We start from the raw sequence: 27664 nt of genomic DNA on the forward strand, positions 1-27664 counted from the left end.
CCCGTTTACATTCCTGGGCGCCCCCTGTGGGTAGCTTCTTTAATAGCGACTATCATTACACAAACCCCTGCTGGTTCTTTTGTTGTGTCTCTTTGTATAATGACAACAATTCAACAAAACTGAGTCCGATTGAACTAAAGATAGTTGCTGCTAGCGACACTCTGAGGTCATTCACATGCTTCAGCACATCCGTGATGGCAGCAACGGAGGTTTTATTCTTGTTTATGTAGTTTAAAAACGACTTTTTCCGTTTACAGCGTTCAGAAAATGGTAGCCCAATTTGGAACAATAGATATATACTGATGAACAGAAAATCTATTTTTATTCAAGATTGGTTATCAAAAGGTGTTTGGGCAATTGCCCATTTTGTAGACGAGGAAGGACATGTTCTAGGACATCAAGATTTTTGCCAAAAGTTTAATATCCAATGTTCTAAAAGTTAATTTAATCGGGTTATAAAATCCATTCCATTGTCACTTAAAAACATAGTTGTAAATGATATAATATATTCTGACATCTCCCCCAAGTTAAGGCAATTATATATAGATGGTATTCGATTTTGTGATGTTAAATGCAATAATAAGTTTCTTAGATCTTCACTAAGGAGTCTTTATTCTCCAAATTTACTTAGACGTAATTACATATTAAAAGATTTCCAAAGGGAAGAAATCGAAAGAATAAGAACTGATTATATCGCCTTCCCTATCCCTCCTAAAGGGAAAGAAGTCCAATTTAAAATCTTGAATAAAATTTACCCGACAAATAGACTCCTTGGTGCTAGATTCAAAATAGAAACGGGTAATTGTGTATTTTGTGAAACAGAAGAGGAGGATTTGGACCATCTATTCTTTTGGTGCAATTTTATACAAATATTTTGGTTGGATTGTCATACCTGGCTTTATCCAGTGGGATTCAAATTACCCCATTTACCTTAAATATGATAATGTTTGGAGTGTTTTTGAAAGAAAAGAAAGCTAATTATGGTGTTAATGTGTTATTAGTCCTGTGCAAGCAGTTTATACATAAATGTCGTTTTTTAAAGACCAAACCAACACTAGCTTACTGGAAAAACGATTTAAACCTGTTGGTTAAATCTTTGACCTTAGTTAAAAAGAAAAAGGCTGCTTTTTTGTTTCCTTTGTGGAAGATTTTGATTTAGTGAGTTAATAATCTGTTAAATTATGTGACCCCATCTTTATATTTTCTTTTTACTATGTATGAAAGTTGCTAATATGTAAGGAATGTTTATTCTCTGAATCTGTAATATATGGTGCATTTTGTTTGTATGTTAATATTACTAATAAAAAGAAAAAGCGTTCAGAAAATGGCCGAAGGTAAAACTCAGTATCCCAGAATCCTTTGCGCGTTACGAAAATTTCCCGGCATGCCGTTCAGCAGAATCCGAGAAGAAGACGGAGCGTCATGATGGAGTCTGGTGGAGGTTGAAGCAAGCAAACGTGCTTCGATCCGAACTGAGTGCAGTCCGAGACGCTCGTGCTCCTGAGGAGAACCACTTCACGAAGCCCCGCGGCGCTCCTTGAGCGCGCGCTAGTTACCTACCTACCTGCTGCGGAGACTGTCGGTGAGTTCATGAGCGCAGTGGCGCCTTGTTGTTCCGCTCCGAGCCGCCATTTAACCCCGTCCTGCAGGCGTCCGCGCGCACCTGGCACACCTGCGCGGGCTAGGCTCACCTCACCGTCTTAATCCCACCTGTATCCGCGCCGAGGCTCACGAGTCCCACGGAGCGTTTTCCCGGAGGCGCGTGCTAACGGTTAGCACCCGCTAGCACTATTAGCCGAGTTAGCCGCGTTAGCCCAGCTGCAGCCGGAACCGCTGTGTTTAAATCCGGGATAACCCCACCCCGAGCCTGCGGCGGGTTTTCACCGCAGGTCAGCGTCAGGTGTTCTGTGAGGTGTCCGCGTTCCTCAGGTGGTTTCGGTGGCTGGCTCTCACTGCAGGAGTCCGTGTGTGCCGACATGTGATACCATCGGCTCCTCCACACTGCGATCGCTTCACAGCGTTCATGGTTAGTAAAGTTTATTTAAACCGCGTTTCTCCTGAACATTTGCAGCTGCTCCTCAAAGTCCACAGCCTGCGGGTAGGATGATGACTCGGGCTGAAATCACTGCAGTGTTCGGCTCCTCCACGGCAGGCAGGAGCGGGTTACCTGTCAGGTGTACTGTTCAGGTTCCTTCATGTAGCAGCAGAAAGGCCAGTTGTAAATGCAGATAGGAACAGGTCAGTGAGAGTGTATATGCTCACCTGCTGTGTAAACATGCGTCTGATTCATTTATAAATATTAAATGAACTACCTGCATATACAGTCAGCATTGTTTGCTCTAACTTTTAAAGTTACAATAGTGGACTACAGATGGCGTAGAGTAGCTGTGAGGGTGGTGCAGGAGGCTCTGTGGACTGGTGTGTTTGAGATCTGTGGGGAGAGTACGTGTTACAGGCAGGAGCAGACCTCAGAGGAGCTTCATGGATGTAGTGAAGGAGGACGTGCAGAGGGTTGGTGTGATGGAGGAGGACCCTGAGATAGGAGGAGATGGAGGCAGATGATCTGTTGTGGAGAAGCCGAGGGGAGCAGTTGGATGATGATGATCTGTGACTCCAGGATATCTGCATTATTTTACAGCACAGTTTAGTCTTAGAACCTGGGACTGATGTGCTTACAGAGGGATCAAAGCCTGCATCCAGCCTGGCCAACGTCCGGCTCTTATCACAGTTGGACTGTTTTGGCCTCCAGCAGGTATGAGAATGAGACGAGGAGTCAGCAGGACTGATTCATTCACAGCACAGAGAATGATGTGATTGGCTGTGGATGAGCAGGTTCAACTGAGGGGGACAAACACTTTGGCTGCGTCCACACTGGTGCCAACATGAGTGCAAATTTGACAGTGGTGACCATTGAAATCACTGCTGTTGGTGCGAAGTGGGCGGGCCATGAAAAACTCATGGGACAGAAGCAACTACCAATGAGAGCACAGGATACTGCTGATAAAAACGTTAGACCGTAACCTAGGCAACCAAAGTCTGGGGTTTTCTGGAAGCTGCCGTCTGTCATTCGCAGCGAGCGAGCGATCCCGGTCCGAGGGCTTCTGAGAGCTTCGCAGCTGGATGAGGCCGAATGCTCCGGGGAGTTTTCCCGGGATTCTGTGACCTTAGTTTCCCTGAACTTCCTGTTTCCTGTGAGCATTTCAGCAGCTCTGCTTTGACTGTGGCACGCGCAGCTTGGCAGGGGTTAACGTAGGGCTGCTCGATTATGGCAAAAATGATAATCACGATTATTTTCACTGAAATTGAGATCTCGATTATTTGACGATATTTATTTAACCCTTTAAGACCTACTATAGAACCAAGTCCGCCAGAGCTTATATTATTTTTTTACATGTTGTAGTGCCATTTGTGGGAGCATTTCAAGTTGCTATGCAACTGTTATAGCCCATATTTTAATAATATGTATGCATTAAGTCCATAGTAACTACATTAATTGCAAAAAAGTGCAATAAACTACAAAAAAAATTGAAAATCGTTTTTGGGTTTTTTTTACATATATTTCTACTTGGAGAAATTTAAGAGGTTTATCCCTCAAAACTTTAAATACAAAAAAGTTGCAAAAAATAGTTTACAACAACAGGAAATTTATTTTGAGTGTCTTCATAGTTTTATTTTGGAGATACATTAATTTTTATATACTGCAGGAAAAACAAAAAACAATCCTATGATGCAAATTTGCAAAGAAAACAGCAGGTGCATCAAAATAAACTATTTCCAGCAGTGCAATTAGAGTTCTAAGCATCCCAGCAACTATTCAGAAAAGTCAAACATGACTTATAAAAACACCAGTATAGGCTTTTAAGGCCTACGAGTAAAAAAACTACAATTTCCGCGAAAACGACGTCGCTTCCGGTTTCGGCCAGGAAATGGCGGACATGCGATAGTTCGCGCTGACGTCTGTTTCACTGTGGGAAGTGTTACGAACAGCTGATCGGATCGGCAAAGCGTGTTTCTGGAATATTATGTTTTTGTTCCTGCAAGCGCTTTTTATGCAATTTTTGCAAAGCTTTATGTGGAAGGAAACCGTGACCGAGGACAAGCTGATGGCATAAGATGCAAGTACAACTCCTCCGGTTTATTGCGCTAGCTTACACGGTTCAGGTTCTACAGGGATTTAAAAATAGTTACACAAAACGGAGCGTGCTGCTCTGACCGGCTTTAAAGGGTTAACAATGACTTTAAAAAATAATATAAAATAGTGTGCAACACCACTGAAGTTTTTTTTACCTCTCTTTTCCAAATAACTTCTGCTTAGCTTTCCGAGCTTCCCTCGGGTCCTCTTAATCAGCGGTCTCCAACCTTTTTTGCGCCACGGACCGGTTTATGCCCGACAATATTTTCACGGACCGGCCTTTAAGGTGTCGCGGATAAATGAGGGAGGGGCTAATAATCGGCTCAGTCATTTTTAATGATCGTTGAAAGCCCAGATCGTAATCGTGATTAAAATTCGATTAATTGAGCAGCCCTAGGTTAACGGTCTTCTTCTGTGTTTTTGAGTCTGGGCGCTAGCCTTACTGTGACGTTGTCTGTTTGTTAAAATGTTAATGTGGCGCTGGTGTGATCGTACAGACGGCTCAGAGGCTGCCGTAAAGACGTGGACGTGAAGCACGCTGCAGGCACGCTGCAGGCACGCTGTGATGCTGTTACTGTTGCAGTCTGGTGACATGTGAGGACGTCAGGTGAACATGTCTGTCTGTGGCCTGTCTATCAGACTGCGGGTGGGCGTCACTCTGAGGTTAGCTGAATGTGGGCCAGTTCAAACACCTGACCTTCGCAGGTGTTGCACGTCTGACAGGAACTATGACGCGTTGGCGCCCTGCTGTTGTTGCTGCTGTAATAAGCACAGTTCAGGGGTCGGGGCTGAGGTTTGAGCTGTGGTCCACCTTCTCTGGGGTTTCACACGATTACTGGAGAAACTGAGGCAGGTTGTTTTTGTCCATGTCTAAAATAATGACGTTTATGTTGGTGACATCACCTGGTAACAGCACGAAGGCGTGTCTTAATCCAGGACAGACATAGATTAAGATCTCGCGGCGCCGGCGCTCGCGGTGTCCTGCGTTTGTCTGTTTTGAAGGTTAAATTCAGTTGTTTTTTTGCTGTAAAATTCTTTTTGAAGTTCATTTTTTGTTTCGTTCTCACGAGCCCCTCCAACTTTTGAAAAGCTGGTCCCGGTGACTCTTATTTGGGGGAGGAGCTTAAAGTGTTTGCGTCTTCCTGGCGCTACAACAGGAACAGACTGTTTGCTCCTCCCTTGCGAAAACGAGCTAACCGCAGTCTCTCTGCCCTCCGTCTGCAGGTTAACCGGTCGCCATGGCGACGGACGTGGGCTCACCGCAGCGCTTCTTCCATATGCCGCGTTTCCAGCACCAGGCGCCGCGGCAGGTGTTCTACAAGAGGCCGGACTTCGCCCAGCAGCAGGCCATGCAGCAGCTCACCTTTGATGGCAAGCGCATGAGGAAGGCCGTGAACCGCAAGACCATCGACTATAACCCGTCCGTCATCAGATACCTGGAGGTGCACACCTGTAAAGCTAATGCTAAGCACGCCGTGTAGCATGTGATCGGGTTTCAGGCGTCACGCTGTCTTTTCTTTCTCTGCAGAACCGTTTGTGGCAGCGAGACCACCGAGACTTCAGGGCCATCCAGCCCGACGCAGGATTCTACAACGACGTGAGTCTGCCAGCAGGGGGCGTGGCAGCCCGACCCTCTGTTACACCCAGCACACGTGTCATACAGGAGCTCCCGCCCACAGCACACGCCTGCTGTGCAGCACGAGTATGTTTTCACCTGATACGAGTCTGAAATTTCTCGCTCTCGTCTCGCCCGCAGCTCGTTCCTCCCATTGGCATGTTGAGTAACCCGATGAACGCCGTCACCACCAAGTTCGTGCGAACCTCCACCAACAAAGTCAAGTGTCCCGTGTTCGTCATCAGGGTGAGCCGCATCACTTCCTGCTCACCTGTTTGTGGCATAGGGATGTGTGTTGTGGCCGTTTGAGGCGTGACTGTTTGTGCTTCCTGTCTGTCTCCAGTGGACTCCCGAGGGCCGCCGCCTGGTGACCGGAGCCTCCAGCGGGGAGTTTACTCTGTGGAACGGACTCACCTTCAACTTCGAGACCATTTTACAGGTAACCAGCCGTCCCACTGTCCTTCCCAGTTAAGACTGGTTTGGACAGGAGGGTCTGAATCACACCTTTAAGTCTCAGCAGGCTTCACTCGTCCCTAACGCCCCCCCTCTCCGTCCTCCCCCTGCAGGCACACGATAGTCCGGTCCGGGCCATGACCTGGTCTCACAACGACATGTGGATGCTGACGGCCGACCACGGCGGCTACGTGAAGTACTGGCAGTCCAACATGAACAACGTGAAGATGTTCCAGGCTCACAAGGAGGCGATTAGAGAAGCCAGGTTTATACCCAATCTCCCATTCTCTGTAGTTCTGGCCAGTCTGTGCTGCACGCTGTCGGCCACACGGGGGCGCCACCTCCGCTCTCGCCACATTTTGTGTTTGTTGTGGTCGAGTAATGACAGATGTAAGCGTGTGCTGTTGCAACACTGCAGTGATCTGTTGTTCATATTCTACCTGCTGTGGCAAATGAGCTGTTATCTGTGTACACAAATAAAGTGATCACATTGATTATCTGCTCCGGGCGCGCCCCGTGCTGTCGGTGGAGAGGAGATCAATAAAGGCTCCAATAAAGTTTGAGGAGGGATCAATAAAGTAAACTGTAGCTGTTTAAATAAAGGTTTGAACTCAAAGTCTGCACCTTAAACACAGGGATCCTACGTTTCCCATAATGCAGCTGGGCAGTCGTCCTTCCAGTTTGTTACATCATCAGGGTACAAATGACGTCACACAGCAGGACCGTTTGGTTCTGGTTAGTCAGGCTGAGGGAGAGGCTGGGACCAGCAAGCTAAACTTTGACCCCCAGCAGGAACACCTGTACAGAGTGATGTCATCAGGTGTGCCACTCCTGAGTCCTCTGCAGGTGTTCCTGTTACTCTGTCCACCGTCTATGTTGACAATACCAGGAACATTTGGCCAAAGAGCTTTGTCCTTTTAGAGTCAGGGCAGGACTACGTTACCCACAATCCACTGGTTTCTCCAGCAGTGCAGTTGTAGAACTGTAGTTATTAGTCCGAGGCAAGTCCACAAGGAAGCTTAGCCTAGCTTAGCTCAGCGGCTAAATAAAACACGAACTTGTACGTGCGAGGGACACCATGCTCATTTAGCCTCCTTGGAGACCGGCTCAGATTGGGTCCAGTTCCTTCAGCCTGTCTGTGATTCTGTCAGTGATTCTGAGTTGATATTATTGATTGGTCTGTTTACATTTCCAGCTGCACATTAAAAACAGCGACGTCATCCTGAAACGTTGATTCTGTTCATCTGTACATTTTCAGTTGCAGAAACGTTTCATCATCATCAGGTGACTTCTTCAGTATCAGCTGACTGCAGGTTTCATGATCAGTGATATGTTCGTTGGTCAATGGTGAGGTTAATTTGCATATTAACGATCATGAAGGTGACCTCACCGCCCATTGCTAGTCAGAGGGGCGAGTGTCAGTCATTGTGCAGATGTGCTGTTTATAAGGAAATCTGCAGTCAGCCGACACTCGATGACCACGCCGACATGCGTCTGCACTGAAAGCGTCCAATGAACAGAATCAACTTTCCTTACCTGGAAGATTGAGCATGCATCAAGACACGATGATGTCACAGCGTTTGATTGGTTATGTTTAAATTAGAGTTTTACACAGCAGAGGATGATTGGTCCGTTGCTCACTCAAACTAAACAATGTTCACCTCAGGACAGCTGTTGTTAAGTCTTATTCACCACCTCATTGCACCACCGTAAATGTGTTTAAATGTGGTTCACACGGGGTTTACAACTGAACAACCACCTGCTGCTGACTCGCTTCAGCCTTTGTTGTTCCTCGTGTTCATGCTAAGCTAGGCTGAGCTCCAGCCTCACAAATGAGCTGAAAAAAACTAGAAACTGCTAGCCTAGCTTAGCACAGGAACTGGGCCCATGGGTAAAATGTGTCTGAGGTCATGTGGAGTTCAGACGGTTTAAACATGATGAGAGTGACCTCTCTAAACTTCAGCAGAGACTTTAAATGGTGCCAAAACCAAAGCGAGTCAAACATAAATGATGTTTCTAGTCTTCAGAGCTCAGCTTAAGTTCTTCTCCTATTTGTGAGGCCGACAAACGGCTCGTCCTCTGCGCTGAAGCGAAGGCGTTACCTGCTCTCCGATTGGCTCTGCTAAACAGTCGTTTGTGCAGAATTCAGGTTTATTTATAGAGCACATAATTTCAACAGCAGTCGCCCTGAGGTCTTACAAGTCCAACCTGAATGCCCCGCCCCTCCACCCCCTCACCAGCTGTTGGTTATGAGACGAAGCACTTTAGTATTTCATAATGTAATTTTATTCTTCACAGATTAAATCTTCTGTCAAAGCTCCTCTTTAACTCTGTCTTAATAACCTCGGAGCCTTGCAGCCTGCTCATTATACGCGGGAGTGGGCGGGGCAGGTGGTGGACATCGTAACCATGGCTCCCTGTGCAGTTTAGGACGATTGTGGCATACGTGCGCTCGTGTATTTCATGCGCTTTATTCTCGTGACCATCAGCTGATCCCAGTTCCTGCCACCTGAGCAGCTGCTGTGCACCGCCTGCAGACCAGCTCGCTGTGTCTGGTCCCACCTGAAGCTCCTTAACCTTCAAGTTACAGCCGAGTCTCTGAGTGGGCTGCTGTCCAGGAGTTTCTAATCATATATTAATGTTAATGTGGAAATGCAGCCAGTGTGATCAGGAAGGACAGTCAAGTGGAAAAAAGAATTCCAGAACATAAAGTGTTACGCACGGAGAGAGGCAGCAGGGTATTTTTATTTTTAAGCTCCACCTGTCACATGTAATCGATGTGCAAACGTACAGTGCTCATCTTCAGAGCTCCGACACACAGAAAGAAGACCGAGGCCCTCTGCTGGGCACTGATGGTACTGCAGGAGGGTCACGGGGTCATCTATGATGAAACTCTAAGCTGGAGGGTGAAGTTGAGCGTGAATGGTCAAAGATTAAAGTGAGTGATACAGATTTGTGCAGCGAGGTCGTTTCAGTCTGAGGATGGCCGACGGTGGTGACTCAGCCGGGTCAGGGTGCTGAGACGTCTGAGCGGGACGTCAGATGGACGTGTGTCTGGTTTTAGGTCACTCTCGCTGTCTGCGGTGCGTTTGCTGATGTCGCCATAGGTTTGAAATCCTCCGTCGGCGTGTCATCAACTGAACGCCCACCTTTTATAAAGCCTTCCTTCACCTGCTGCTGCGATCATGTGCCATACCTGTGGTGGCAGTGATGCCGGTGACCTGGACTTGGTCCAGAAACCTCCGTTCCTGGTTTAACTGTTGAGCCATGTTTCAGGAGGAGCAGGTCCTGGTCCTGGATCGGCCTCACATAAGGTCGAGGCTCACTTCTTAAATCTGAAGTCAGGTGTCTTCATCGTCCCGGCGCACTCGTGTTTAACCCAGACGTGTTTCAGAAACGCTTTTCACCAACAGGAACGCGTGGACCCGAGCTCACAGATTTATCACGTTCAACCTGAAGCAGCACTTTACAGGAACGACGAGCTCCGTGAGCCGAGTGTGATGTCAGGGCTGCTGCGGGTGCACTCGGCTGGTCTGGGTTCTCTGCATGAGCGTTTCAGAGCTGTAACAAAGTTCCCGCGCGTAGGACTAATGGAGGTTATCTTATCCAAATACCAACAATGGAGGCAGAATAGAATAGACTAGAATGGCCCTTTATTGTTGTTGTACAATGACGTTATGTGTGCTCCACTGTGCAGGAGCAAAGTAGACGGCAGGAACAGTGGAGGTCAAAGTGCTGGCAGAACAGACTTGGTGTGAATAGTCTGTGTGTGGGAGTGGGCTGAGTGATGAGGGTCACAGCTCAGATGGGGGGGGGGATTCTGCCTAAACAGTCAGGATGGCCCAGGGGAAGAAGCTGTTAGTGAGTGTGGAGGTGTGGGATCTGATTGACCTGAGGCTCCAACCACAGGGCAGCAGGTCAAATGGGTAGTGGGCGGGGTCTCCTGTGATGGCCCTGGTTTACCTGAGACAGGAGGATCTGGGGATGGCCTCCAGGGGAGGTGTAAATGAGCGTCTGTGCAGCCTTCCTGTTCTCAGTCGTGGCCCCCGAGGACCAAACACCAGGCAGGAGGAGAGCATGCCGAGGAGCAGGCCAGCAGCAGCTCCTGGTCCAGGTTATTCTTCCTCAGGACACAGAGGACGTGCAGCTGCTGCTGGGCCTTCTTTACCAGGGCGATGGTGTCGTGGGTCCAGGTGAGCTCAGCGGAGACGTGGGTGCCCAGAAACTTGAAGATGGAGGCAGATCACCCACTGATCCCTGATCACTGTCCAGGCTCAGCTGTGTCCTCCACGCCTGAGCCCTGTGCAGTGTCACTCAGCATCCAGCAGGTGGAGCTGTTTGAGCTCCTCAGAGGAGGAGGAGCAGTTCAGCCTGTAAAACCTGCAGATGAAGAGTAACTGAGTACTGTTACTCCAGTACAGTACTTGGATAAGAAACCTCAGATATCCAGATGTGGTGATGTTTGTGTCCAGGCTCGTCAGCAGCAGTGAGGCGTTCAGGTTCAGTCGTAGACTTTTGGGTCCTGAGCGAACTGAGACAAACGCGTCAGTGAGCTCGTGCTTCAGTCTGTTTTATTAAAAGAAGGAAATGATTGGCTCATAAGGAGGCTGCAGAAAGCAGCTCAGACTCAAACGTGGATGAGTAGGTTTGCACAAAAACAGCTGGTCGTGGACAGATGTGAGGTTGTCATGGTTACAGTAAACAGGATGGATGTTGTTTCACAGGACAGCCGATCAGTCTGTTTCACTGACTCACCTACACGAGGTGCTGGAACCTGCACGTTTAGACTTTCTCCTGAAAATGGTCGATAATATTCTTCACGTGGTCGTCGCGCTCCGTCGTACCCGACAGACGAACCTAAGAGTTCAGGTCTTCCACAGGAGGCGGGAAGAGTTTTTTTTAAACGTTAATTTAAACGTTGACGCGTCTGCTGAAGGTCGTCGCTGACGTCGCTCAGCTCAACACGATGTAAATCAAACAGCTGCCGTGACAACAGGAGTTTAAACGCTACGTTTCTCGTCCAGCTGCGCGTGGCGTCGCTGTAATTAAGCTGTCACTCTCAGCCTCTGTAACCGACCAATCACAGCTCTCCTCTTTTCCTTTATCTGCTCCCAAACTGCTGTTCATTAGACCAGATGCATGATGGGAACAGAAACCGCAAGCAGTGAGTGTTGGGAAGTCACGGCGTGGTTTAGAAAGGATGTGATGTCAGAGTTCAGCGGCACGTTGTTGGGTCGGCGAGCGTGATGTCATTTATTCAGCGTTGCCCAGGTGAGCACGAGGCTGTGGCAGACTCCCCTGTGAGTACTTTTACTGCAGTACACAGAGTACTTCCTGCTGGGTGGTTAATAATCCCGACGTAGAACCAGAAACGCTGAGCGCTGATTGATCAGCTGATTGATCACCTCCACTCTCCTGAGCGCCCACCCCCAGCTCCTCTTCCCACATGAGTCATGTGACCAGTCTCAGGTGACTGTTAGCTGTGGTTCTCAAGTTGTGGTGCGGCGCCCCGCGATGGCTCATGAAGGGTAAAGCTGATGATGAATTGGTTAGAAAATTGTGACCTCTGACCTGAGGGGCTCCTGGATGTTTCTCTGTGTCGCATTATTGATGAGTCTGATCTGTGATTGGTTGCTGGCAGACAGGTTTGTGACTCCTCCCCTCTTCTTTATCTTTAGTTTCTCTCCGACCGATAATAAATTCGCCACCTGCTCAGATGACGGCACGGTGCGGATCTGGGACTTCCTGCGCTGCCACGAAGAGCGAATCCTCAGAGGTAGGAACCGAACAATCAGAGGCCCTTCAGCTCCGCCCCTTGCTGTCATGTAGTCCTCACCCGTGTGTGTGTGTGTCTCAGGTCACGGTGCTGATGTAAAGTGTGTCGACTGGCACCCCACCAAAGGCCTGGTGGTGTCGGGCAGCAAGGACAGCCAGCAGCCAATCAAGTTCTGGGACCCAAAGACGGGACAGAGTCTGGCTACACTGTGAGTCCCCCGCTGACCTCTGACCTCTGAGCCTGATGGTGTGTTTAGGACGCGTAGATGATAAACTGAGGCGTTATCGCTGAAACGAGAACAAAGACTGAAGTCGAAAAAACAACATTAATATAAAATAGGAATTTCTATGAGCACAATCTGACAGGTGTGTCTCTCATCAGCCACGCCCACAAAAACACGGTGATGGAGGTGAAGTGGAACCTGAATGGTAACTGGCTGCTGACAGCGTCACGTGACCACCTGTGCAAGCTGTTTGACATCAGGAACCTGAAGGAGGAGCTACAGGTGTTCAGGGGACACAAGAAGGAGGCCACAGGTGAGGGTGGGGCACGCTTAACCTGCATGTTAACGTCTGGCCCCGCCCCCATTCTCACACTGCTCTCTCTGTTTTTTCAGCGGTGGCGTGGCATCCTGTCCATGAAGGCCTGTTCGCCAGCGGAGGCTCCGACGGGTCGCTGCTCTTCTGGCACGCAGGGTATGACGAGACCAGTGTAGGCCACGCCCACTCGCTCCTGCCATTTTTAATACACTCTCTCTGTTCTCACCAAATTGGATGGTCCCACACATCGCATCCATGTTTAACCTGAGGTATTGAGTATCATTCTGCATGATTGGCCAACAAATCTGTGTGGGCGTGGCCTCAGCAGTTAGAAGTCTATAAAGCAGAAGCAGGTGTGCTCAGGTTACTAAACCGGAGTAATAGCATCACACAGCATCACGACCTTCTGCAAAACAATTGTCTCCGTTGGTGTTGTCAGGGTGGAGAAGGAGGTCGGGGGGATGGAGATGGCTCACGAGGGGATGATCTGGAGTCTGGCCTGGCACCCACTGGGTCACATCCTGTGCTCCGGCTCCAACGACCACACCAGGTACTCGCACACCTCGCCATGGTCTTCATCTTTCTGGCTGCCTCTCCTCCTCCTCCATGTTGGAGTGCAGCTGCTGATGGTTGTCCTGGTTCAGAACCAGCAGGCGGTCCTGGCTCCTCAGCAGAACCAGGACCGCCTGCTGGGGAAACATGGAGGCTGATTCCTAGAGTTGCTCTCTAAAGTCTTCTGTCTTTAACCTTCTCAGCAAGTTCTGGACGAGGAACCGGCCGGGCGATAAGATGAGAGACCGTTACAACCTGAACCTGCTGCCTGGGATGTCGGAGGACGGCGTGGAGTACGGTGAGCCGTGGAGGACAAACGACTGTCGGCGTTTGCAGGTTTTTCTGTCCTCAGCTGATTCCACTGCACTCTTTTATTTTCAGACGACGTGGAGCCAAACAGCATCGCCGCCATCCCCGGGATGGGCATCCCCGAGCAGCTGAAGGCGGCCATGGAGCAAGAGCAGAGCAGTAAGTCTGACCTCCGTGAACGAGACATTGTTTGTGCTGCTGCAGGAGGAGCCAGACGTTGTTTCAGAATAAACGAGGTTCTGTTTGTAAGTCGTGGTTCGTTTTCCCCGAGCGTTGGCAGTCAGAGGTTCACTCCTCGGACTGCAGATGAGGCTCACGCTCAGGAAACGGCTCACCGCTGACTCAACGTCTCAGAGGACAGAAGCGGCTGAACAGGGAGCACGGGCGCAACTCTCTTCCTCACACAGGTGTGACTCTGTCCACAGGTAAAGAGGCGGATCCTGAGGTGGAGATGTCCATCCCTGGGCTGGACTGGGGCGTGGACGAGGTCATGGGCAAAGACGCTAAGAAGGTCCCTCAGAAGAAAGTCCCGTACGCCAAACCGATCCCTGCGCAGTTCCAACAAGTGAGCAGTCAACTCGCCGCACTTTAAACTCCGCCTCCTGAAGGCGCGGTCGTCGGCACACTGAATGCAAATGTCTCTCTCCTCACAGGCCTGGGCGGAGAACAAAGTGCCGGTGATGCCTCCTTCTGGAGATCTGTCCAAAGACAGGAAGGTGGAGCAGAAAGTGGAGATGAAGAAGAAGACTCAGGCGGAGATCGAGCAGGAGATGGCGGCTCTGCAGTACACCAACCCCATGCTGCTGGAGGTGAGCGCGTCTGCCGCCGCCGGCCGATTGCCCATTCCACTCCGATCGTTAGAGTTCAGCTGTAGCTCAACCTGATTAATCCCACGGAGAAAAAACACCCGCTGCGCCTCGGAAACGTGAAGCGTTAACCGTGTTTCTTTAGCTTTGTTGTGAACGCCGTCACCTTCAACATTTGGTTTTACTCCAGAAGCTGAACAGCGTCTGTTCTTGCCACTGTGGTCCCGTTTCCACGGTGACCCGAAGCCTCCTTTACGCGTCCTCGATCACTAACGTGTCTCAGCTTGTTTTAGGAAAGTGTGAGAATTCCTTTTGTTGCCATGCAAACGCATCGATAGACGATCAGAGCGGCTATGAGACCTTCGTAGGAACACTGAAGCCTTAATGAAACCTCACGTCTGCTTCCTCACCCTGATTGTTTTTTCTCTCTGCAGCAAATGAAGATGGACAGAATGAACCAGATGAACACGGATGGCAACATGGGCCCCCCACAGGGACAGGGCTCGATGCCCCCCTTCCCGGGCCCCGGCGGTCCCGGGGGCTCCATGCCTCCTGGTCAGCAGGGCTGTCCTCCAAACATGCCTCCTCAACAGATGTCCAACACCATGGGCCCCCCAATGGGCCCTGGAGGCATGCAGCCTACATTTATGGGCCCTGGACAGATGGGCCCACCCTCTGGACCCCAGTCTCACCAGGGGCCCCCTCAGAGCATGATGGGGCCACCGGACATGCAGGGGCCCCAAGGTATCCAGAGACATCCCGGCCCCCCAAGAAACATGGGCCCCCAGGGGTCCCATGGTATGGGACCCAGAGGGATGCAGGGGCCCCCTGGTGGCATGATGGGCCCACCCCCTCGAGGAATGGGTCCAAGAGATCCTCAAGGACCCCCACCTCAGGGGGCCATGATGCCACCTCAAGGGAACCTGATGGGCCCCCAGAGTTCTATGCAGGGGGGGATGATGGGGCCCCCACCAAGGACACATGGGAACATGCCCAACAACTATGGCATGGGCAACATGCAGGGGCCCCCAGGAGGGATGCACGGACCTCCAGGAAACATGCAGGGGCCCCCTGGTAACATGCAAGGACCCCATGGAAACATGCAGGGGCCCCCTGTTAACATGCAGGGCCCCCACGGAAACATGCAGGGGCCGCCAGGAAACATGCAGGGACCCCCGTACATGCAGCACCAGGTGAGCTCCTGTAGATGTTTGGCTGGTCCACAATCAGCCCTGTGTGTGACAGACTGACGCTGACTTTATGTGGTCTCTGCAGGGTCAGAACTCGGGGCCCATGATGCATGGGATGGGGCAGCAGGGGCCAAACAACAAAGGTAAAACTGTCCTGAGTCAGATGTGGCTATTCTCAGGGCTCCTGTTCGGGGCTCTGGTGTATTTTGCCTTCTTGAGTCCTAACAGTCACTGTTGACTCCTTTTATTCATCAGACCCTCGAGGGCCACCTCCAAGCCACCACATGGGCCCTCCGGACCGGCAGGGCCCAGGGGCACCAGACCAGGGCTCAGGGTCATACTGGGGAGACAACCAGCAGGGCCGACATGGGTCGCAGGACTTTGACGGAGGCCAGGATTTCCACAGCAGAGAGGAAGGCTGGAGGCCAGGACCAGGATATCAGGGGGGAGGAGGAGGAGGAGGCGGCGGCGGCCACAGGGGGGCAGGACACCGAGGAGGAGGGAGTGCAGGGAACTGGGGACCCGATGAGCGGTTCGGTGGGGAAGGCTTTAGAGGACGGAGAGATGACAGGTGAGTCCCTGATCACAGACTGTAATCAACGATGGTTGTAGGGTCATGCACTGTGCCTGAAGTCCAGCAGGGGGCGTCTCGTGCTCACCTGATCTCTGAGAATCGTTTCCTGATGAGTTTGTTCCAGAACCTCAGAGTGTGGCCTTGGACTGTTTCAGGTACAGAGGAGGCGGCCCAGGCCGGCCTGGCGGTCGAGGTTACCCCGATGACTACGGCGGCCAGGAGGAAGGTTTCGATGGCCCTGAGGAGATGGGTCGAAGCTGGGACTCCGGAGGCCACGGGAGGCCGCCTCGAGGAGGTGTTCCGCCCAGAGGAGGAGGTGAGTCTGGTTCTGGCGTGCCCCCTGCTGCTGAGTCCCTCTTACTGCAGGCTCAGGAACGCCAGAATCAGGTCCGAGTCCACACAGTCCAGAAAACCTGCAGCTGAGGCTGAACTCTTATTGTGGCGGTGCCTCTTCCTGTCTGTAGGTCACGATGGTTATCGGGACGGGCAGCAGATGCACGAAGGGTCGACTCCGACCGGTCGAGAGCGCCCCTCCTCCATGCAGGGGATGGACATGGCGTCGCTTCCCCCCCGCAAGCGTCCGTGGCAGGATGGCCCAGGAACCGGCGACCCGCGAGAACACGAGTCAGAGCGACCCGACGGAGGTGAGCGACGTGTTTTCAGTTTTGCTCTGCTGTAACACTCTCACCTTTTTAAAAAAACAGCTTTTGAGCTGATATTTAAATGTTTTAAAAATGAATCCTCATCCCGCTCTGTGTTGTCGAGCAGGTCGCCCGCAGAGGGAGGATGGCGGTTATGGCCCGTCTGGTCGAGGTGGGCGGGGCGGTTGGGGCCCCGTAGGAGGCCCCAGGAGAGGAGGACCGCCACCCAGAGGAGCACCAAGGGGGGGCCGGAGCCGGTAGTCTTAGAGAAAGAAGAAGAACAAAAGTCCCATGATCCTCCTCTCCTCTGGTCATCCCCCTGCTGGTCCCTGCACAGACTGAGGGCAGGGCTTCCTGCTGGACTAGTGGTCATGTGACAGGCTGAGGCCTGTTCTGGCTCGTGATTGGTGCTGCAGAGACTGTACCGGCGTCTTTTATTCACCTCGTCTGCAGCGTTTGTCCTTTTGTAACAGATTTCTATGTTTGTGTTTTCACTGAGGTGGACAATAAAGATTCACACTTCAAACTCGTCACAGCGACTCCACCTGTGCACGGGGGGGGGGGCGGCATTTGTCTGTTTTGTTGTGTTTGAATAAAGTTTTTCCTGTGGTGCTCCAGCTCAGTGCTCAGAACTCTAAGAATCTCTGAGGCTTCCCCTGAACATTAGAAACCAGCTGTGAAACTTTATTTAAAAGGATTTTGTTGGGGTGGTTTTGATAGCGCGGTGCGGCCATGCTTGTGTCAGGTGGTTCATCGCTGATCTCGTACAGGTGAGCACCTGTTACAGGACGTCAGGTCCTTCCCTGCGTTCAGGGCTGAATCTGGCTCATCATTAATCATAGCTGAACGTTTCATTTCCTGTTTGATATGTAACCTCACTGTGTAATTACTGAATAAAGTTTGTACCCCGGGAGCGTCACCTGACCTTCAGAGAAGCTCATGTGCAGCCGACTGCAGTCTTCACCTGAAGGACGCACAGGTGGACGCAGAGCCTCACCTGAGGGCCGTCACGTTCCTGGAGACACAAATGGACCTTAAAGTCTGTCCTCATCCTGGTTTCACGTGGACTCTTCGGTTTCGGCGAGTCGGTGTAGAACCTCTTAGTGTAAAAAACCTCCTCGCACGACTTCCTCCAGGAGCAGTGTGGTGATAATCAGAGCTCCACGTCAAACAGCACTGATCATTAAACAGTTTGCAGGTCTCAGACTAAGCTCGTCAGAGTTTAATCTCCTTAAAATTCAGTGGAACCTGCTGTGGTTTAGTTTAAACGTACTAAAGAGACTTGACGCCTCACTTTAACACAGCTGAAGTTTTTTCCCTTCAGGTTCATTAACCAAAGCCTCGCTGCGTTCAGTCGCCTCCTTTGTTTTCTCTGTGATGTCAGTTTCATCATTAGTTTCATAATGTGCTGCTGAAATTTACATTGCCCTCCAACTGAACACTGTGGCTATCAGGCCGTGACCTCTGACCCCTCACACAGGAACTTCCTGTGATGATGCGTTCAAAGACCTCTGCTGAATCTACAGGTGGCTCACGTCACAACATCATCATCTTCACCCCCTGATGTGGTCAGACTACAATGTGCCACATGTTTAGAAAATAAAACATATGAAGCCAGACAGATGTTCAGGTTGTTTTTAATCTCTGTGTCAAACTTAAATCACATTTATTTTAAAAAACACAAAACACCTGCATCAGAGGGAAATTCAGTTTTTAGTCTTTGTTTGGTCCTCAGTTCATCACCAGCAGCCTGGCCCTGCTGCAGGTCAAAGGTCAGGCTTTAGTGTTCTCATGAGTCCTGCAGGTCAAAGTTCAGGGTTCAGTGTTCCTCTGCAGTAAGCCATCAGCAGTCAATAATCAGAGGAAAGTCTTGACGTTAATCCGGACCCTGGACATTCCACAGCAACCCCCCCCCGGATGCCCGGGTCCCGGTCAGATCGGCATGGTCTTCCCGGTGACGGTCCTCCTGATGGCGGACGCCGCCATGCCCCCCATGAAGCGGATCCCGGCGCTGCCTCCGGGTAGCAGCGACACCAGGCAGCCGGCGATGACGGCGACCTGCAGGGCGGCTCCCAGGGCGGTCAGCACGGTGCTGTGGAGGCTCAGCGCCGCGTACAAGGTACCACCGAGAGCACACAGGTACACGGCGGCTCCGGGGGAGGTAGGGAGGCCAGCGGCCAGCCTGCTGGGCCCGCGGAGCACCGCGGCAGCCGCGATGGCGAACACCGAGCCAAGCGACCAGAGTAGCGCGAACTTGCGGGCGTAGAGCAGCAGCAGCGGGGCATACAGCGCCGACAAACCGAAGCAGAGTGCGGAAAACGACACGCACACGCCGAAGGCCAGCAGCCGCTGGCGGCGGCTCATGCCCGGCAGGCAGGGATCCGGTTCGGCCGACCACGGCCACGACAAGCCGCCGCTTCCGCCCGAGCTCTGTCCGGAAGTGCTGGCGGACCACGGGCTGGACCACCGGCCGAACCAGCTTCCCGGGACGGGCTCCGGGTCGCCCAGGTCCACCGCGGTGCTGGAGCCGGACTGGGAGATGGTCTTTGCGCCGCCGCCTTTGGACTGAGACAGGTACTCCTGGAGCTGTCGGTTCAGGTCTGCCATGACGGCCCGGCTAACAGGCTAACTGCTAGCAAAATACTTTTTCTTCTTCGCTGGTTGCTCTCCGAGTCTCCCTGCAGCTCAGCGAGCCGCGGCCTCCCGGAGGTCAGAAATAGAACTGCACCTGCCCGGAGTTCACCGGCAGAGGGAGACACGTGACGGGCTTTGTGACGTCACCGGATCAAACCGAAGCAAAGGCCGGGAGTCCGAGAGAGAGAGAACGAAAATTAGATTTAAATAAATAAAATTAAACTGCGGTGAAAAGGGAATTCCCCCAGTGTGGGGGAAAGTTTATATAATCAAGTCAAACACTCTTATTTCAACATCAGTGAAGCCTTCAGGGCTATATCAGCAGCTGTCAATCAAACTGCTCTTAGTGATAAATTCACACTCATTATGATGGTGTGTGTGTGCTGGAGTCTGATTTCTCCTCTTCAGTCACATGACTTCAGGACGTTTTCAGCTGTTGTACTAAAATTAACCCTTCAGATGATTGGCTGAAGGACTGACACACACAGCCATCTAGGGTGTGTGTGTCACTCAGAGCAGCAGTCAGAGGACCACCGGGCAGCAGGTAACACACATGACACACATCTAAACCCATTTAAATACAACAGTCATGATTTATTTAACAAAAAGCCAAAACAGGAAGCAGTAGAGTCCATAACTGAGTTCTGTATCATGTGCTCCTGCATACGTCTGTCATAAAAACGTCTGTACAGGTGACAGCAAACTGATGAAAGGACAACATCAAAGTGCAGCTCGCACCAGCAGGTGTGACGTCAGTGCTGTCGTCTGACTGCGTTGGCGAGAGTGAGAACAACAAGCGTAAACAGTCCGATCCCTCAGGAAGTAGCAGGGGTGGACTTTCTCACACGCCGCTCTGTTTGGTTAAATAAATATGACTTCAGATTATTTCTTATTACATCCTGACATGTGACCCAGAATCCTTTAAACATCGGAACTAGGGCTGGGTATCGTCACTGATTTCTAGAATCGATTCGATCCACGATTCGATTTAAATCTGGGAAATTTTGACAGTCAGAAATTCAGATCAGTACATTTACATATTTTTGTATCAATAAAAAGGAAGCTGACACACGCAAGACTTTATCACAGGTGTGAGCATCACAGCAGAGGCCTTTGTGTCAAAGTAGCTGAAGATAAAACACAGACAAACATGGAGGTGATTTTCCTGTTCTGGATTTTATAAAAATATTCTGCAGTACATCAAAAACGAAAGAAAATCATTAATGAACATATGAACATCACCTCTGACGTTACAGCGGTTTTGTTAGAGACACAGCTAAGCGTTTTGCATTTTGAATAATTTTAAAAAGTTTACATTTGTTCAGTATTCAATCAATTCAATCTTTATTGGCAGACTTCATGTCCATAAAAACAAGACAGAAACACCCCCCCTCCCCAACACAAGGTATAAACTATTAAATATATATATGTATATAAATAAGTATATAAAGCATTTGTAAAAATATAAAACCATAATATACATAAAACACAATTACTTAAAATAAACCAATAAATACACAAACACTTTAACCAGTGCTTTCTCAGACTGGATGAGTAACAGGAACCACTCACTGTCGGATCTGTTGAACAGCAGAAATGAGGTTTTCTTTTTGGAAGAATGTAAAAGGGGAAAAAAACAACAGCTGACAGCCTGTAAGAACGGTAGACTTGTGCGTAACAAGCAAGCGAACAATGCAGAAAACAGATTTTTAGACGGGAAACTGATCTTGAAGTACAGAGAGAGAGAGAGAGCTGTGCATCATGGTGGAAGCAAAACAGCAAAAGTCAGAGTGAATTCATGACGATGTTTATGTGAAGCTTAGTTCGGATCTTCTTTTGCTGCTGGTTCGGTCAATATTGTTTGGAGAGACATCAAACTAACAGCTTTAGAATCAGCACATAAAGGGCGTAAACACAAAGCTCGACCCGCCGACAGATCAGAGTCAGCGACCCGTCGGCTTTCAGCCCCGACCGTGAGAAAGGCGACATCTCACTGATTCTGATCCGCGGGTCGCGCTGTGTGTTTAAGTCTATGTGCAGAATCCGTGTTCCTGCTCTCATTTACTGTCTTAACTGTTTGGTGGTTGTTGAAATTTTGTGAGATTTCACCAGAGATTCTGGTATTCCAGACAAAATAAGTTTATATTAAAAAAGCGATTCAGGATTTTAATGAATCGATTTTACGTTATCCAAGCCAGAATCGATTTTAATCGATAAATTGATTATAAAAACCCACCCCTAATCGGAACCAGCATCACACAGACACGCACACATACCTGCTAATCCAATCAGAATCCTTCTTGTATGGTCTGTTTGTTCTGTAACCTCACAGCAGCCATATTGCAAGTTTTCCTGAAAGTATAAATGGGTCTGGGCTCCAATGAGCTAATACTACAGGCAGGTGAGTTTTAAAAACATCCTTCCCTCGTACAGGTGTTTGTTTGAGATCAGCCGTAAGCGTGTTTATTTTAACACGGAGACTATGGCGACTAAGTCAGTGCTGTCCCTGCTGGACGTCAGAGGAACTGCAGCTGCTGGTGTTTTAGAGTTGGAGGCTGATGTCTGTGTTTCATTTGTGCTTCAATGGAGGTGTGAGTGCATTCACATGTGTGCTGTTCTGTGATTGGCCAGTGCAGGCGTGAATTCACCGCTCTGAGCTGCAGTAATGTCTCTCTGTGTCTCCAGCAGATGGCGGTCTCTCAGATTACCCCCACCCTGTTTCTCAGTGGGGCCGACGCCCCTCTGAACGCAGGACTGGTGTTGAAGAAAGGCATCACTCTGATTGTCAATGCCACACTGAGCCACGCCTGCCCCGCCTACCCAGGGGTGGAGTGCCTGCGGGTCCCTGTCTCCGACCTGCCGAGCGCCCGCCTCGGGGATTACTTTGACTGGGTGGCTAAGCGTATCCATGGTAACTGTGGCGGTGGGACGCTGGTGCACTGTGCTGCCGGGATGAGCCGCTCTCCAGCACTGGTGATGGCGTACCTGATGCGCTACAGGGGCGTGACGCTGCGGCGGGCACACCACTGGGTCCAGGAGAGCCGGCCCTACATCCGGCTGAACGCCGGCTTTTGGGAGCAGCTGTTGCAGTACGAGAAGAGGCTGTACGGGAGGAACACCGTCAGGGTGGCCCCAGAGCCGCCACCCAGGACGCCGCCTGGGACACCGCGGCTGGCCAGGTCTCAGCAGCAGACGGGCCTGCTAACACTGGTGCCCAGGTCACCGCTGATGTCACGTGCTCAGGTGACATCATCAGCAAACAGATCCAGGAGGGGATCCAAAACCATCAAAGTCTGAAATTCAAACACCTGGATCCTCAGAGGGATCCCTGCGCACACCTCGGTCCCTGCGCACACCTGGATCCCTGCGCACACCTGGATCCCGCACACACCTGGATCCCGCACACACCTGGATCCCCGCACACACCTCGGCCCCTGCGCACACTTGGATCCCCGCACACACCTCGGTCCCTGCGCACACCTGGATCCCTGCGCACACCTGGATCCCGCACACACCTGGATCCCCGCACACACCTCGGCCTCTGCGCACACCTGGATCCCCGCACACATCTCGGTCCCCGCACACACCTGGATCCCCGCACACACCTCGGTCCCCGCACACACCTGGATCCCCGCACACACCTCGGTCCCTGCACACACCTCGGCCCCTGCACACACCTGGATCCCTGCGCACACCTGGATCCCGCACACACCTGGATCCCCGCACACACCTCGGTCCCCGCACACACCTCGGTCCCCGCACACACTTCGGTCCCCGCACACACCTCGGTCCCTGCACACACCTGGATCCCCGCACACACCTCGGTCCCCGCACACACCTGGATCCCTGCACACACCTCGGTCCCCGCACACACCTGGACCCCTGCACACACCTCGGTCCCTGCACACACCTCGGTCCCTGCACACACCTGGATCCCTGCGCACACCTCAGTCCCCGCACACACCTGGATCCCCGCACACACCTCAGTCCCCGCACACACCTGGATCCCCGCGCACACCTCAGTCCCCGCACACACCTGGATCCCCGCGCACACCTCAGTCCCCGCACACACCTGGATCCCCGCACACACCTCAGTCCCCGCACACACCTGGATCCCCGCACACACCTCAGTCCCCGCACACACCTCGGTCCCTGCACACACCTCGGTCCCTGCGCACACCTGGATCCCGCACACACCTGGTTCCCCGCACACACCTCAGTCCCCGCACACACCTGGATCCCTGCACACACCTGGTTCCCCGCACACACCTCAGTCCCCGCACACACCTCAGTGCCCGCACACACCTCGGTCCCTGCACACACCTGGATCCCTGCGCACACCTGGATCCCGCACACACCTGGTTCCCCGCACACACCTCAGTCCCCGCACACACCTGGATCCCTGCACACACCTGGGTCCCTGCACACACCTCGGTCCCTGCACACACCCGGATCCCCGCACACACCTGGATCCCTGCACACACCTGGATCCTCGCACACAACTGGAGCAGGTCTCTGAGCATGCTCAGTTCTTCTCACTTTCTCCCGGCCGGTTTCCCTCTTCATGTTTACATTTTCACTCCTCCTCACTCCTGACCAAGCTGACACATGGCCCCGGGCCCTGCTGAGCCCACCTCAGCACCACCAGCATTGACTATGTGTTGTTCTGGCTTTGAGTCTAATGATGATTCTGTTCAAATGTAAAAGTATGAAATAAATGTAATAAAAAACGTATAAGATTAGAAAAGACTATGCGTCCTCTTGTACTAACAAAAATAAAAACCCTCACAGAGGCACTGTGGGACTTTTTCCTGGCAGATGTTGGTTCTTATATCTCACAGGTACAGTGACACAAAGACGTACACAACAAAACAACAACAAAAAAGCTAGTGCTGTCAAGAGATTAAAAAAAATAGAGATTAATTAATTATAATTTTTAATTAATTGATCTAATTAATCTCTTTTTTAATCTCACCTAAAAATAGCTGAGGAAAGCCCTCAACTTATTGTGGCAGACCAAAAGACTGATATAACAAAGAAAGTGACTTTATAAAGTCATTTATTGTTTAACAAACGTTAAACAGATGCAACCATTTACATACTGTTGTATTCTTTTGTAAAATAAGTGGAAAAATAAATACAAATAAAATCAAATAAATTAAGTGCTGCAAGTTAGCACATCAGAGTTGCTCTTTTCTGAGCAATACAGCACTGAAATTCCTCTGCTTCAGATAATGAAAAATAAAACTGACATTGCAGTGCTGCAAGTTAGCACATCAAAGTATTCTTCCATCACAAAAAAAAAGTGCTGAACATCAAGCAATCTATTCTAGTAGGCTACAAATGACACAGCAGCTATGCTGACCACATGTGTCTCATTTCTTCTTCCTCAGCCAGTCGCTAAGACACACCAGCCTGGTAACATTTTCTGGAAGCAAGGCTGCCCTTTTCTTTTGCACTATGTGGCCTGCAAGGCTAAAGAGTCTCTCACAGGGTACAGAGGTAGCTGGGGAGGCCAGGTACTTTTGTGCTAGGACTGACAGCTTTTCATAGACTCCTGAGTGAGCATACCACCACTGCAGGGGACAGTCATCAATACTGATGCTGGGTTCTGCTCTGTAGCGCTGCAGCTCTCCAGACTCAATTCCATCTTCTGAGTCAGAGTCAGACCCCAGAAGGAGTTCGCTCCTCCTCTTCTTCTGAGCTGGTCCATCATCCTCTGTGGAGGGCTGGAGACTATCTGCTCTTCTGGGCTCTGCTGCCTGGAGCATATTCTCCAGAATGGTCCACACCTGAATGAATGAATGAATGAATGAATGATTGTGATTAAAACTAAGTGCTTTTTTTTTTTATTTTATTTAATCTTGTAAAGAACTTTGTGTTCCATATAATAAATAAAAGTTTGATTTGATAATGAATTGGACTCATTAGTCCAGCTTAACCTTATTGTCCTACCTGTTCCCTCTTTTCTCTTGGAAGACATTTCAAATCCTTAAACCGTGGATCCAATGCTGTGGCCACCTCGAACCATATCTCGTTGCCATTAGCTCGTCGTGCTGCCAGATCCTTCTGGAAGGCATTCTTGAACTTCACCACGTAGGCAGGATCATCATCAGTAATGTCCATGACACGGTACAGATGGCGAAAAGCAGGCAGCACTACAGAGCAAGAGACGTAGGCCTCACCACCCAGCAGCTCTGTCACATACCTGCAGAGGTGGAGAGGTTTGCTAAATAAACCTAGCTGGATTCATTTAAATCAAAGTGTAACTGATTTCCAATTTAATTGTCCTTAAAAGTTCCTTGTTATGTTCATTAATTTTGATTTTACACATGTAACAGTAGTTTATATAATTAAAATGGGAAGGTGTTTATTTGAACTTACTTGCATGGTTCAAGCAGGAGCTCCAGCCTCTGCAGTTTCGCCCACTCAGCTTCGGTTGGCAAGACCAACCTGTGGTTCTGTTGGTCCAACGTAGCCTGGACAGCCTCTCGGTTACATAGGAGGCGTGAGACCATTGCGAGAGTCGAGTTCCACCTGGTGGGTACATCCTGTATAAGTTGATCACTCTTCTTTCCGAGTGCTACTTGTTGTTGGTTAAGTTCTGTGGTACTCGCAGGGCTTTGTTTAAAATGACCAACAATCTTGCGGCACTTTGCCAGTACACCGACAAAACCACTGCTATCGAGACATACCGTGATGGTCCTCTGGAGAATGTGAGCATTGCAGGCGATGTGCTCATATGGAAGTGCTCTCATAGCAGCCAGCATGTTTGCTGCGCTGTCTGTGCCAATGGTGGATATCTTGTTTTCAATACCCCAGTCATTTGCTACCTTGAGGAACTGTTCGGCGCATTTATCAGCAAAGTGCCTGGTTTCTGTTCTCATGACGGTCAGTGCAAATGAGTTGAGGTTCCACTCACTATCAATAAAGTGTCCAGTCACCCCAAAATAGCTGTGGTTGCCAGCTGAGGTCCAGTGATCTCCGGTTATAGCAACACAGTTGGGAGAATCCTCCGCCAAAATCTCAAGTTTGTTTTTCTTTTCGCCGTCGTACATTTTGCTGATTTTGGTCGTTACTGTAGTCCTGCACGGCGGCTTGTATGACGAGTCATTGGACGCAATTTGCAACACCTCTGTCAATCCTTCGTCCTCTACTATATTTATCGGCCTACAGTTCATCGCTATCCACTTGGCAATAACATTAGTCAGCCTGTCGGTCGCAGACTTGCTCATACGAGGGGTATTCTCTAGTTTTGTTTGGCGAAAAGCTTTGCTCTGGCTTGCTATATTGCTAACGTCTTCACTGCTAGCTGTTGCTGCACTCGCGGCTGGGTGCTTTGCGTTGAGGTGATAGGCCAAACTTGAGCTGCTTCGGTGGTAAGCAAACTCCTTCTTACACTCTAGGCAGACCACTTTACCTTTGTCAATGGTGCCGTCGGGGCGTTTATGAAATACAAATTTCCCGTTCATTGGGCCAACAACTCTCAGATGCGCCTCCATATCCACACTGTAAGCTAATCACCACTTCTCACCTTGACCTCACGACGTGACTCCACCCCCAACAAGTCAAGCACAAGGAGCCCAGCACATAAAAACGGATTTTATAACATAGCAACTCTCATACAAAATCAATGACGTCAAGAGATTAAAAATTAGATTAACGAGATTAAAAAACATAACGCGCTAAATAGCATTGTAATTAATTCATCGCAATTAACGCGATAATTTGACACCCCTAAAAAAAGCATCAGAAGACTTATCGATACACCAGTACGAACATGTTTAAATAACATTTCTTCTGCCCTGTATTGTGTATATTTTCTTCTATTTTGACAAAGTGTTCTTGTTCTCAGGTACGCTGCATCCAGCCTGTCTACTTTACTGCATAACAAGGTGACTTTCCCACCTCTGGGGCGAGTATAGACCATCGTGTCCGATCTTGAATAATTTGAATTTGGCTTCAAACACACATCTGATCCTCTCTATCAAAGACTTCAATGAAAACTTCTCAGAATTTTTTGGCATCAGATTTGTAAATTTCATGTTTTTTGTTTTTTTTATGTCTTTTTTGTTCCAGACGTCCCACAGCAGCAGGTCTGTGAGGAGGAGGAGGTTGTCTCTGGAACCAGGAGAGGAGCTCCAGTGTGGACCAGGAGGAACCAGAACCTCCACAGATAAAAGAGGAACAGGAGGAACTGTGCAGCAGTCAGGAGGGAGAGCAGCTGGGACTGAAGGAGGAGCCTGGTACCTTTATGGTGACTGCTGCTGAGGAAGGAGAGCACAGTGAACCAGGAGGAGACGAGGAGCAGCTCCTCTCTCACAGCTCTGCTGGAGCTGAGAGCAGAGGTGAGGGAGCGAGCTCCATGACTGCATGCTGTATAATCTCTACACAAAATCTTTATAGCACATGTTTTTGTAATGATGAACGTGTCCCTTGTGTA

The 27664-nt window shown here is 50.2% G+C and overlaps 4 protein-coding genes across 5 annotated transcripts; 2 read left to right on the forward strand and 2 right to left on the reverse strand.

Moving 5' to 3' along the window:
- Positions 1–1372: 1372 nt before the first annotated feature.
- wdr33 (WD repeat domain 33) lies at positions 1373–17120 on the forward strand. Its single transcript, XM_082512219.1, has 21 exons — positions 1373–1582; positions 5357–5574; positions 5661–5729; positions 5889–5993; positions 6091–6186; positions 6314–6465; positions 11879–11976; positions 12058–12184; positions 12358–12512; positions 12593–12671; positions 12955–13065; positions 13271–13365; positions 13449–13535; positions 13802–13941; positions 14030–14185; positions 14617–15375; positions 15458–15515; positions 15628–15943; positions 16102–16262; positions 16411–16590; positions 16715–17120. Exons 2-21 carry the CDS (start codon positions 5371–5373, stop codon positions 16846–16848), a joined length of 3282 nt encoding a protein of 1093 aa, XP_082368345.1. The 5' UTR covers positions 1373–1582; positions 5357–5370; the 3' UTR covers positions 16849–17120.
- A 1088-nt stretch (positions 17121–18208) lies between these two features.
- On the reverse strand, positions 18209–19210 carry sft2d3 (SFT2 domain containing 3). Its single transcript, XM_082514108.1, has one exon. The coding sequence runs from the start codon at positions 19192–19194 to the stop codon at positions 18520–18522; it is 675 nt and encodes a 224-aa protein (XP_082370234.1). The 5' UTR covers positions 19195–19210; the 3' UTR covers positions 18209–18519.
- Positions 19211–19676: 466 nt separating this feature from the next.
- Positions 19677–22526, forward strand: LOC309694231 (dual specificity protein phosphatase 18). Of its 2 annotated transcripts, none has more exons than XM_082514109.1 (2): positions 19677–19765; positions 21910–22526. In XM_082514109.1, the coding sequence occupies exon 2, from the start codon at positions 21910–21912 to the stop codon at positions 22516–22518; it is 609 nt and encodes a 202-aa protein (XP_082370235.1). In that variant the 5' UTR covers positions 19677–19765; the 3' UTR covers positions 22519–22526. The 2 variants fall into 2 exon arrangements, with proteins under 2 accessions (XP_082370235.1, XP_082370236.1); XM_082514110.1 differs by having other exon boundaries at positions 19683–19765; positions 21907–22526.
- Positions 22527–24161: 1635 nt separating this feature from the next.
- LOC309694412 (E3 SUMO-protein ligase ZBED1-like) lies at positions 24162–26921 on the reverse strand. The gene is made up of 3 exons (XM_082514489.1): positions 25606–26921; positions 25177–25429; positions 24162–25013 (listed from the first exon to the last, which is right to left on the reverse strand). Exons 1-3 carry the CDS (start codon positions 26721–26723, stop codon positions 24597–24599), a joined length of 1788 nt encoding a protein of 595 aa, XP_082370615.1. The 5' UTR covers positions 26724–26921; the 3' UTR covers positions 24162–24596.
- Positions 26922–27664: the final 743 nt, after the last annotated feature.

Source organism: Aulonocara stuartgranti, assembly GCF_965226115.1.
Source record: "Aulonocara stuartgranti genome assembly, chromosome: 18".
In the NCBI taxonomy this organism is placed as follows: domain Eukaryota; kingdom Metazoa; phylum Chordata; class Actinopteri; order Cichliformes; family Cichlidae; genus Aulonocara; species Aulonocara stuartgranti.

Coding starts and splice junctions, on each gene's coding strand:
- sft2d3 (XM_082514108.1), bottom strand. CDS start 19,194: ATGGCAGACCTGAACCGACAGCTCCAGGAGTACCTGTCTCAGTCCAAA.
- wdr33 (XM_082512219.1), top strand. CDS start 5,371: ATGGCGACGGACGTGGGCTCACCGCAGCGCTTCTTCCATATGCCGCGT. Junction 12,513..12,592: donor ACACAAGAAGGAGGCCACAG/GTGAGGGTGGGG, acceptor CTGTTTTTTCAG/CGGTGGCGTGGCATCCTGTC. Junction 15,376..15,457: donor CCCCGTACATGCAGCACCAG/GTGAGCTCCTGT, acceptor TGGTCTCTGCAG/GGTCAGAACTCGGGGCCCAT.
- LOC309694412 (XM_082514489.1), bottom strand. CDS start 26,723: ATGGAGGCGCATCTGAGAGTTGTTGGCCCAATGAACGGGAAATTTGTA. Junction 25,430..25,605: donor CTCCTGCTTGAACCATGCAA/GTAAGTTCAAAT, acceptor CCACCTCTGCAG/GTATGTGACAGAGCTGCTGG. Junction 25,014..25,176: donor CAAGAGAAAAGAGGGAACAG/GTAGGACAATAA, acceptor TCATTCATTCAG/GTGTGGACCATTCTGGAGAA.
- LOC309694231 (XM_082514109.1), top strand. CDS start 21,910: ATGGCGGTCTCTCAGATTACCCCCACCCTGTTTCTCAGTGGGGCCGAC.